Below are 12251 nucleotides of genomic sequence, written 5' to 3'. Positions count from 1 at the left end.
AATGGGAGACCATGTTTATTTAATTTGTTTATTGCTACAACTATATAATTCAAACTGTCAGCCTTTGTACAAGTAGTCCTACCTATTCTAAAGGAGTTGTGTGTGTAGGATCAGGATTTAAATAAAGACAAATGAATATCAAGATTAAACTACGGTGTATAACTTGGGACCAATTTGAAAACCCTACCAAGTATAGTTCTGCATTGGAATCAGCTTGCTGTTGTAAATTCTTCACTTGATAGTATTGCCAAAGAGGAACCTGCTCTGTGGAGTTTAGATTAGGGTTGTAACTTACCCAGCATTCGAAGAGGTTTGATTCTGGTAGCATGGCTCTGACCAGTCTCAAATACATTAGTGGGTATTTGCCTATTGTGCAGACAGCTGGCTCAAGGCCTCACTGCTTAAGCCTTGAACAGGGATTGGTTTGAGGGAACTTGTTGCTACACAGCCAGTTGGGAGCCTCTGCAGTCCTCACCACAGGAAGGTCTGGGAGTTCAATAAGGAATTGCAGATAGAGTGCAAGTCAAAGGAGGCACTTAATTTAAGTGTAGGGATTTATGTTTATAGCTACAACTTTGCCATTGAATGAAGAACAAAACTAGGGCTCTAGCCATTCCGGTAGCAGATTTTAGCATACATTAATAACCCAGATACCACACTGAATGCAGAAATTTCATAGACCTAATCTGCCATGCAGTTTTATCAGCTTTAAACCAGTGAGCTCAATTAAAGTCAACAGAGTTATACAGGAGTGAAATTGATGTATTAAGGTGAGCATCAGGCCGCTAGCTTATACCCTTCTTGCTTATATGGACTAAGGCGCTGTTTACTGCACTCCAAGGAGTGTGAGGAGAACCAGCTATGAAGAGCAATACAACAGAAGGTTGTCAAAATTTAGTACAGAAAAGACAGAGTCTCCAGCATACAATCAAAACACTATGTGTAGTAAATACATGATGTATTAGTTGTAGAGAGATACAGTGAAGACAGTTGACAGAAATATTCTCACATCATTCAGGAAGATGCGTGCTGGAAGCGATGATAGCAGCCAAATCTATAAGTCTCAGGCATTGGAAGAGAGAATGGCTGAAAACAAAGACATTGTTTTCAAAATAGAGACATGTTATGAAAAACCTGTGTGCAGTTTTTAACATATTACTGTAATAAAGAAATTATGGAAATGCGAAAGAAACAACAAACAACTAGAATGATACAGCAACTTTATCATCCCACCTGAAGCATTAAGTGAAACATGGGTCCAAGTCACATAGGTGTTACTTATGTTGACTGTAGCTGGACCCATAATGTTTCCTGAAAAACAAATAAACAAAAACTCTTTAAGTGTCTGAATTAATCAATAATTAGAAAATGATTTATTTTCCAATAAACTCTTCATGTATAAATGCCCTTACATCAGTGCAGAATAGATGCCTAAGGAGGAATCTCATTGGGAAATACAGATTTATAAGAGGAAGTGTCAAATATAAGGATAAGGGAAAACAAATAAGTTAAGAAAAGGTGAAGGACTCAATCAATTTAAAAGGATTTTTTTTTTTACACAGATTTGGTATCAAGAAAAAACTACCCAAGATTTCGTTATTTGCCTATAAATGAGTTACGTGAGCTTTTGGGGTGAAATTAGATTGTTAGGCATAATTGCTAGTGTGGAAGACAAAATCAACCTGAAAGCACTGAAGCATAGGTTTAATTTTAAGCATGTGTGTAATTCCATCCCTGTTCAGCAACATATCTTAGATCAAGTGTCTTGATGAGGAGAGTTGGAATTGCCCACATACTTAAAGTTAACTATGATCTTAAGTGTTTTTGTTGAATAAGTGTTAATATTCCTCATAAAAGAATGAACGTATTCCATTTGAAACTGGTGTTCTTGTGAATATTTTAATTATATTCTGTAAGTATTGTATTTTTTTCCTGTTCCTATTTCACTGCAAGACTTGCTGACTATGTCTTAGGCTGAGTCCCCCCCTCTTACTACTTCTTTTTTTTTCAGACCGTGGCTCACCTCGTGATTTGGTTATTAGAGACATAACTGACACTACAATGAGACTATCATGGACACCAGCACCAGGAGCAGTTCGTCGTTATAGAATAGTATGGAGATCGCTTTATGATGGTCAGACTGGGGAGGACACAGTTCCTGGGAATGCAATAAATACCATGCTGGAAAATTTAGAGCCAGAGACTAAATATAAGATTTCAGTCTTTGCTTCCTATAGCAGTGGAGATGGAGCGCCTCTAGAAGGAGAGGCTACTACTGAACGTAAGTGTAGAACATCCTAACTGCCCCATGGAGCAGCCTGAATTCTAACCATAGGATTTTGTGGCACTTATTATCCCTTGCACAAACTTCTGACATTCCTGTTAATGCAATTTACATTGTCAAGAGACAACCTTAAATTTTATTAATCCTCCTCCAACCGAACCCTTGTCCATCTCAACTCAATTAAGTATGGCCCCCTCTTTTTCTGAGCTACAGTTATTTATAATCATAAGTCATTTTTATCTCATGGAACCAGATTCAGATGCTTATACTCATGTTAAGTTGTACCTACTCTGCAAGGATTCCCACTGAAATTAGTAGAGTAACTTAGGCACATCTACACAGCAGGGCAAAAGTCGAGTTAAGAGATGCAGCTTCAGATACTTCAATTGCTGAAATCCAAATAGCTTAACTCAGCTTTTGGCGCTGTCTGCACAGAAGGAAGTCGAAGAAAGAACACTCTTCCTCTGACTTCTCTTACTGGTCATAAAATGAGGGTTACAGGAGTCAGAGTAAGAAGTCCTCCCACTTGCCATTATTTCAAAATAATGGCTTGCTGTGTAGATGTGCACTATGTTCTTTCAAAATAACATCAGTTATTCCAAAATATTGCTGCTGTGTAGACGTACCCTTAGAGAGTAAGCTACAGTTTGACGTGAGTGTGGCAGAATCTGGTGATAGTTCCTGGGGATTTCTGGGTTAGAGATGAGGCTGTTGGAGGAGAAACAGGATGAGCAAAGTGACCAGGATAGAGAGGAAAATTCAGAGTTCATTCCATTGGGATTAGTTAATTTTCCTGCCCTGTGATTGGGTTTGAAGTTGAATACATATCTTAGTCACAGTTCTAGATTTTTTTATGAGACAAACACTGCATAGTGTTAATCTTTGTAATGTTACACTGTTTGAAAGTGAACAGAATGGAAGGACAAGATGACCTTTGTGGTCCCTTCTAAGCCTATGGTACAATGATTCTGTGACCAATTCCAAATGTGGAGAGAGGGTATTTCAGTTTTTTGTGGCATACATTTCAGGGAAATGAAAACTGACTCTGACTCTGGTGTGTCAAAAAGGCTCTGCTTGGCCAAAACCTAGGGTGACATACCCAACTGTCAGCCAGTATCAGACTTGCCTTCCATTGATAGTGTTTGCGACAAGGCAGGAACATGACTTAAGAAGCCTGAGTGTTATAGTCTGGAGAGTGAAACTGAAGTGCTTTATAAGACATCCACACACTTCAGAACTGTTACTGACTTAAGATTGGTGGTAGGAGACTCAGGGTATGTCTATACTACAGAATTTTATCAGAAAAATGTCCATTTTTCTGACAAAACCTGAGTTACCTCCATTCTGCAATCATGTTCTTCTGAAAGTAAATCGAAAGAACAGGGGGGTTTTCCCAGCATTGGTAATCCTCTTTCTACGAGGAAGAAACCTTTTTCTGAAAGAGCTCTTTTGGAAAAAGGCATGTGTGGACAGGGAAGAGGGAGTTCTTTCGGAAGAAGAGGACAGAGGAAAAAGCACAGGTGCTCTAGTGGCCACTCTGTCCATAGTAATCACAGCTTGAATGCGAGATAGCATCCATTCAGTATGGACGCTATCTTTTGAAAAAGCAGATCACTTTTTCGATGTGCTTTTGTGTGTGGATGTTCTCTTTCGAAAGAAGTTTTTTCGGAAGATCTCTTCCAAAAAAGGGTTCTTCTGAAAGAAGCCTGCAGTCTAGACATAGCCTCAGAAAAGATTGGGATGGTCTATTTGTTTGGAGTTAACCACCCATTAGTTTGATTGCTTGTCAGTACCTTGTCAGAACTATCTGAACTTCTTCATAGGGAGTTTTACCTGTATAAAAAACCAAAAAAGTCATGTCTGACAGAATTGGCCTTTTAGCATTTGGAAGTGCTGAGCTTATTATTTAAACAATAAGTTGTGAAAATGATGTTTTCTTATGTAACTCCCTGCTATGCTGGATTGTTGTTAAATGAATTCCTGTTACATGAAAGCATAGTAATGTAAGCATACCTGTTAATTTAGTCCATTAGGATCAGAAAATTTTCATGGTGGCCTCTTCGAATTGCACATGAACTCCTGTTTAATGATAGGCTGTATTATGGAAGAACAAATCACAGATGATATTTGTATTACAGAATTAATCTGTAGACATATTTATGCATATTTTTGTTCGACAAAGTAAACATGTAATTAATGTAAACATATTTTTACATTGAAAAGTGTCACCGAGTGCCAGGATGGTGAGAGTAGATGAGGAGAAGGAAAATTCAATGAGAGTCACATGGCAGCCTGCACCTGGGAAAGTTGTGAACTATCGTATAGTGTACCGACCAGTGAGTGGAGGAAGGCAGATGATTGCAAAAGTACCACCTACTACCACAACTACAGTATTAAAGCGACTTCAGCCTCTAACCAAATACAACATCACTGTTATTCCAACGTATAAATCAGGAGAAGGAAAACACAGGCAAGGAGAAGGAACAACAGGTATGTATTATTAAATAAGACTAAATAGTAATAATCTTATGGTTAAAGGGATTGCCTCTAAGAAAGCAAACGTACAGAAAGTAGGCCAAGTGTTAGCTAATCTGTTATGTCAAATCTCCAAGATCAGGAATTAACAAAAAATTGTGACAGGATGAGCATGGAGTTGGGACAGTTGAAAATTTTACCTATGTCATGGTCTTATTGTTGCCTGGCTTGATTGTTGCCTCTTACTATTTGAAATTGTTAGAGCAGCAGACTGTTCTGGTGTCAGACTCTCAGAGGTGAAGGGAAAATAAGTGTTTCTGGACAGTTCTGTGAGATAATATTGTTCCTTCTCAAACCACTTCTCAGCGTTTCATTTGGACGTTGCAATTTGTCTTTTATTCTCAGATATTCTTGAGGAGGCCTCTTGGCATCTACATTCCTTGGCATTGTCCTCTTCTTCTACATATGGTTGATGAAAATATAGAGAAACAACTGTACATGTACATTTAGATGGTTAAGCCATGTAATTGCATCTGGAGTAGCAGAGTATATGGCTGTAATGCCACCTTAGTGTTTTCAAATCGGGCATTGAATTGTTGTGTGTTCCATGATCTGTTCTGGAGTTGCACAGTGGAGAGTCTTTAATTTTCCATTTGTGCAGCAAATATCTGCATGTGTCTTGATTTGTGATGCTTATGAATTTTGTGGGAGATTGAATCTTCTGTGTTAGTATTTTGTGAGGTGTTTATTTGTGATTCTTGTGAACGTCTTTCAGCTTTTCAAGCTTCGTCAGGGCTGAAGTTGCATTATTGAAGGTTAAATGTGTGGGTCAAAAAGGGCTCATGTGACTATAAGCAGTGGTGAGAGATGTTGTTTGATGGGAAAATGTTGTTTTTTCCATTAACCTCTGGGATCCCCAAACTGTTACAGTATCATGGCAAACGGATGAGAGAGCAATGTGCAACACCATGGACAGCCAAGTTGTTGTCCAGTGATGCACTGGCCATCAACAAGTCAAGTATGGCTACTTCTAATTAATACCGGTGCACAGTGCTCTGCTACGAGGTACAAAAGAGCCATCTCTGATGCCCTCAACACTGATGCTGATGGTCTACAGCTTGTGCTTGCTAGTTACTGGATTAGGTTGACTCTTGTCTTTGTCTTGCCAGTTGCCTTCTTCAGATGATTGTGGAAGGTTAGCGTGTGATTGAGTTTCACTTCAAGATAGGTTGGTATAGGGGTCACATCACACGCTATTGCTAGAGAAGGCCACTTTCAGGGTGTGCTTAGCCTTTGTGAGGCTTTGGCCTCGTGAGTGACCATGATTTACACAGTGATCTGCAGTCCTTAAAACAGGAGGGAAAGTGACTAACAGGCTACCCATGGAATTCTGGCCAGTGTTAGAGTACTTGTAGTAATCTCTTGACACTGACTGTCTGGCGAGCAGTTGTCAAATGTCTAGTCTATATGTCAAATGTCAAATGTCTACCTTGGTTACAGTTATTAGGAAAGTTGTCATGCAATAACTCTTAGATACCCAGCTGCCTAAGATCTCTATGGCCAATGTTAATGGATAAGAAACAGAGAATGCACAATGCACAAGTATTGCAGCATCTCTTCCTGGTGACTGAATATCTATCTGACTTAGCTCTGAACTCAGGTGAAAGTAAACAGGTCTTCCCTCTCAGTTTTTAGATGATTCTGTCTGTGTAATAACTTTTTTGCTTCAAGAACTGCCTCGTGGGATTCTGGACTTGTCCCCCTGCTTCTTCTACATGTGTCTGAGGTTATTGAGAGAGTTAGGGTACATTTACACTAGTCCCCTACTTCGAACTAGGGAGGCTAATGAGGGTGACCGAAGTTGCTAATGAAGCGCGGGATTTAAATATCCCATGCTTGATTAGCATAATCCCGTCCGGTCGCCATTTTGGAAACTGACTAGCCCGAAGTAACTGCCTGCGTCTATACGCGGCAGAGAAGCGGGATTCTGAGATAAACCCCTTAGTTTGAATTAATTGTCAAACCTCATTCCATGAGGAGTAACAGTTAATTTGAAGTAAGGGGTTTATCTCGGAATCCCGCTTCTCTGCTGCGTATAGACTAGTTACTTCGGGCTAGTCAGTTTCCAAAATGGCAACCGGACGGGATTATGCTAATCAAGCATGGGATATTTAAATCCCGCGCTTCATTAGCAACTTCGGTCACCCTCATTAGCCTCCCTAGTTCAAACTAGGGGGCTAGTGTAGACATACCCTTTGGGAGGACGCATGCACTGAGGTGCTTTCAAAATACTGATGACACTCAGCTTCATATCTGTTTTATTCTGTAACTGGGCCAGCTGCCTCCCAGCCAACTCCACATGACCTAGGATCATGCTACACACAGCCTTTCTCAATTTCCTCTTTTGGATTGTTCACTTTAAGCTTTATATTTGTCAGAAAATGTCCCTGCTTGGGGACTGGGTTTATTAATATAAAATAAATGATCAATAAAACTCAAAATCCCCAAAGTCCATTCATAAGTCTATGCAACCCAAGGTTTCTCCTCCTCCTTCTCCCAGGCCTTTCTACCACGGGCCATTGTATCCCTTCTCTGCTTGGCCAGGGTCTCTCCCTGCCTGGAGAGTTTTTCTCACTCTCTACTGCCCTTGCCACAGATTCCTGAAGTTCCCTCTATGCTTTTATACTAGAATAACCTGATTCCTCTCATATGGAGCACATCCTGTAATCCAGGTTGATTTAGTCCAAGGCTCTTCAGCTACCCCGTTACATACTTGATTAAGGCAGTTCTGTTGAGCACCTTACCCACTGCTTGGTAATGGCTGGGGCATGAATTTGACCTAGTTAGTTGAGGCTGTGGCTGGGAAAGACTGAAGTCATTTGGCTAAGTAACTAGATGAGACTAAGTTATTCACGATCCCCTGAGTGAGGAGTGAGGAGATATGCCCACCATTTGCTAGCTGCCTGCCTGAAACTCTGGTATCCCCAGCAAGCCACACAGCCTAAAGCTGGGTGCCTGTGCTTTACTTTCTGTGTATAGCTGGCAGTTATAATTTATCACATGGCTCCTTCTATGCAAGCACATTTATTCTTGCATTTTAGAGAAAACATATTAAAACAATACATGAACCTACACACGTTCTAAAAAGCTTATTAGAGGTCATCCCTAATTCCAACCTAGGATGCTGGTAGGTGCCAGTCCTTTAAATCCCACAACTGGATATTCCTTGTGGCCACAAGTTCATCTATCTCAGAATGAAGGCTGAGCAAATCAGTCATTTCTTTATACAGCCTGGGCCTTGATCTTGACCTTTGGTAACAAGTAATTAGCAGACAATGACCTTCTCCTAAGGATGTAGTTTTAAAAGTCTGGGTTTTTAAATAACTGGAACTGGGAAATTCTCATGAACAAATTGGAGAAAGTCCAGAGGAGACCAACAAATTGATTAAAGAAAACATGGCCTATGAGGAAATATTGGAAAAAAACCCCACCTGGGTTTGTTTAGTCTGGAGAGGAGAAGAGTGAGAGGGGACATGATAATAATTTTTAAGTATACAAAAGGTTGTTACAAGGAGGGGAGAGAAAAATTCTTCTCCTTAATCTGTGAAGCCAGGACAAAAAATAATGGGCTTAAATTGCAGCAAGGAAGGTTTAATTTGGACAATAGAAAAAAGTTCATAACTGTCAAAGTAGTTAAGCACTACAATAAATTGCCCAGAGAGGTTGTGGGCCTCAGTTTTGGAATTTATTTCCCTCCTTGGTGTGAAGTAACCTGAATCTTTTGACCTCTGGGACATGTTACAAGTCTTGTCTCTTTATCACTAAGGAGGAAGAGGCGTGAGAAGGGCTTATGATATTTGTGGGTGAAGTTGGCTGGCCTTGTTTTAATGTCTGGCTGGTAATTTTCTTATTTTTTGGTTCTGGGTTGAGGAGAAACATCTGGCCTCGCATCTCATAGCTTGGGTACTAAAGATTATGTGAAACAAAACCAAAGCAAGCCTGGAATAAGTGCTTTTAATTTATTTTTTAAATTGAAATATAGACATGCAATTAATAACCGATGGCAATTGTACAGTAGTATTTTTGCACTAGTATGTTGCAGTATTATTTTTTAAAATATTTTTTTTTCATATACATAAGTGATTTAAATTGTGGCTTTTTTCTCCTTTGAACCTTTCAGCCTCTCCATATAAACCACCCAGAAATCTGAAAACTTCTGATTCCACTATGTCAAGCTTCAGAGTAACTTGGGAGCCAGCCCCTGGGGAAGTGAAAGGTTACAAAATAACTTTCCATCCAACGGGAGAAGATAGACTCGGAGAACTAGTAGTTGGACCATATGACAATACAGTTGTATTGGAGGAGCTTAGGTATGGCTAATAATAATTTTCAATTTTGTGTTACAATTTAATTATTATGTTTATTTTTTAAAAAGTGTGTGTTTTTATGAAGGTATCCCTTTTGCCTTAGTTTTAATGCTACTGTAGGTACACCAGGGCCATGATGATACAGAGGCTGGTAGGTGGGGCAGAGTGAAGCATAGTTAAGAAAATCTTATAATGGCAATGGGCTTCCAGGGCATTATTATTCAACTTCCGAAAGACATCTGCAAGCATAGATTCCAATGTTTCCTCTGAGAATTCTCTGTGGTCTCACCAGGACATGTGAGAGAGCAAGATGGTGTGAGTGGCACTAGGAACAGAGGCGATGATTGCATTCTCCAAATATTTTATACATTTTTTTAAGCTAAAACTGTAGCAGTCTAGTTTAGTTCTGGATAGAGCTCTGTGCTCATTGTGGGGAAGAGCCAAAGATTTAAAGATGCGATTCTAAGCATGTCAGACTCCTACATGAGCACTGCAGATTGCATGAGAGCACCAGGAATTGTGTGTGTGTAAGTTGGGCATCCCCAGAATGACACCATTACAAATCTGACCTCAAATGACTGAACTATGGTATATAGTTACAGATCTGGAACTAGATACTCAGCTGGTATAAAGCAGGAGAGCTCTGGTGGCTTCCATGGAATTATACCAGTTGAAGCACAGGACTCAGGACTAAATTTCTGGACGGTTTCCTCCGTAGAATAAAACAGAGTACTAGTTGAATCTCTCTAGTTTGGCACTCTTGGGACTTGACTGCTGCTGAACCACTGCATTTGCCAAACCATGGGTGGTTGATATTATCTAGCAGCATTGCCAGCACTTCCACTGCTTATTGAGCTCTTAGAAGACATTTAGGGGTAAATGAGAGCTAAATAATAGCACAGAACACTGAGAGCCAGGACTGGTGGCTGTAAACAAACTTTATGGGATCATGGGAAACTTGGCCACACCCATGATAAGTGGACATCTGGATAACTAAAATCATGTTGGACCACTGATATTGCTGGACAAAAGAGTACTATACTAGAGAGTTTCAACCTGTAGTTAACGTTAATATCACAAAAGGCCAAATCGTGAAGTCCCTACTACCTCACTCAGATGATACCTTAAGAAAAACTCTTACTGAAGTTAAGAGGTATGTAAGCAAACCCGGGTACAGTATATGGATTTATAATTTGGCCTATACCATGTCACATAATTTAATAATAGTTACTATAGAAACTGGGATCATGCTTTACATGCAAGGTATATAAAAAGCAATTCAAATCCACTTTAAATGGTCCAGTTTATTTATTAGTGAAAACATCAGCATTCTGACCAAACTGATTTGCCATATCCTTTGTTTGTTTATTAATTAAATTATTTATTTATTTAATTAATTAATTTACTTACACTTGTAGGGCAGGCACTACCTACAAGGTAAATGTTTTTGGAATGTTTGAAGGAGGGGAGAGTGCACCATTGGTTGGCCAAGAAATGACCACTCTTTTAGATGCTCCTGAGACGCCATTTTTATCCAGAGGTAAACCTGATCACATTGTGGCAAATGGAATATCTGTCCTTTGTTTTTTAATGTTTCAGATAGTTTTAGCATTTCCCTGCCATTTTAATCATAAGATGCAGCAAAAATTTGGTCTAACAAACATTTATTTACAGGGTTTGATGAAACCTGTATCTTTAAGTATGCCCAAATTCATGAATACTGTTCTCCACTTTTACTAAAAGATCACTTCTGTTGAGCAGTGTTGATTTCTCAGGACCAGGTTCACTGTCTTTAGAAGGCATACATACCTATATTTACTCATTCAGGGTTTAATGCGTGACCAGAGAATGCTGCCCTCTTGTGAAATACACCTCTGAACAGGAGCCCGTAAAGAATCCTTAAAATAGATCATAAGAGCCCATATATAATTTTTAAAATAGGTCATAAGTGGGCATATGCCTTTCATTTGCTATCTGCACAGGGATGAATTTCACCTCTAGGGAATTGAGCACAGGACTGAGGAATAGGACACGTAATAACCAAGAGTTTCTCTCCCGGTATGGGTTTTGGGCCCATATATCTGTATTGACTCATCTTGCACACCATCCTCTATTCATGCCCCTATGGAATTGAGCTCCAGTTTGTGCAAGGATTGACAATGTTTGTAAGGGACCTTTGCTTCTCTGTATCCTGCTTGAGCGAACAATGGCATTTCTTTTCTATTTCAGTCTGGAATGCCCCACAGAAACACAGGGGTTGGCCTTGAATTTTTACTCCAGAAGTCTAGCCTAACTCCTCCTCAAAGGTCTCTTAGAAATTAATTTGATAAAAACCTACTTTTTGGCTGCCAAATGCAAAATTCGGTCAAACATACATTCTTTGTTTCTTAGGCTATTTTTCCTTTTTTTTTATTCAATGCCCTCTTTGAGCACCATGCTTTGGAAAACCAATGCTTGTTTATATAACTTTGATCAACAGTAGTTAGAAAATGCTGTTGATATGGTTCAGTAAGCAAATTTTAAACTATTTTTGAATTGTCAGTAACTGAAATACACAGTGGCGAGGAGTCCTGTGGCACCTTATAGACTAACTGAAGTGTTGGAGTATAAGCTTTCATGGGCAAAGACCCACTTCATCAGATGCATCTGACGAAATGGGTCTTTGCCCACGAAAGCTTATGCTCCAACACTTCAGTTAGTCTATAAGGTGCCACAGGACTCCTCACCGCTTTTGCATATTCAGACTAACATGCTACCCCTCTAATACTGAAATACACAGCTTCCCCTTTTTTTTTGCAATACGTAGGCAGAAAACCCTAATCTGTTTGTAATTACAAATGTTATCCACTGGTTGCTGAATTTGAAGAGGTGTTCACCTATGTGAAACTAGAAAAGCAGTATGCCTGAAATATAGTTTGTAAAATGATGTACTGACCTTGTCCAGAAACTCTATCTAATACTAGAAGGTTAAACTGAGAAAGGTACACAGCAGCATGCCACCAGTGAAACAAGAAAGAAACTAGTAATTCTGGCAGAAAAATAATTGCACTGGGCATATTTATGGTTTGTAGTACTGCAGCTTCATACAATGTTACATACTGTAAGATAAGATGTTTTACTAGTGC

The 12251-nt window shown here is 39.5% G+C and overlaps 1 protein-coding gene across 1 annotated transcript in view; it reads left to right on the top strand.

Annotated features, from left to right (window-relative positions):
• Positions 1-12251, top strand: part of COL12A1 (collagen type XII alpha 1 chain) — a 153126-nt gene that overhangs the window by 50823 nt on the left and 90052 nt on the right. Inside the window, 4 exon segments of the mRNA XM_014577982.3 lie at positions 2012-2281; positions 4508-4774; positions 8940-9129; positions 10545-10666. Coding sequence (XP_014433468.2) covers positions 2012-2281; positions 4508-4774; positions 8940-9129; positions 10545-10666 — 849 coding nt within the window.

The sequence above is a fragment of the Pelodiscus sinensis genome, chromosome 3, assembly GCF_049634645.1.
Source record: "Pelodiscus sinensis isolate JC-2024 chromosome 3, ASM4963464v1, whole genome shotgun sequence".
Taxonomy (NCBI): Eukaryota; Metazoa; Chordata; order Testudines; family Trionychidae; genus Pelodiscus; species Pelodiscus sinensis.
Note: the sequence above shows the minus strand (reverse complement) of the source record. Positions and strands in the feature narration are given on the sequence as shown.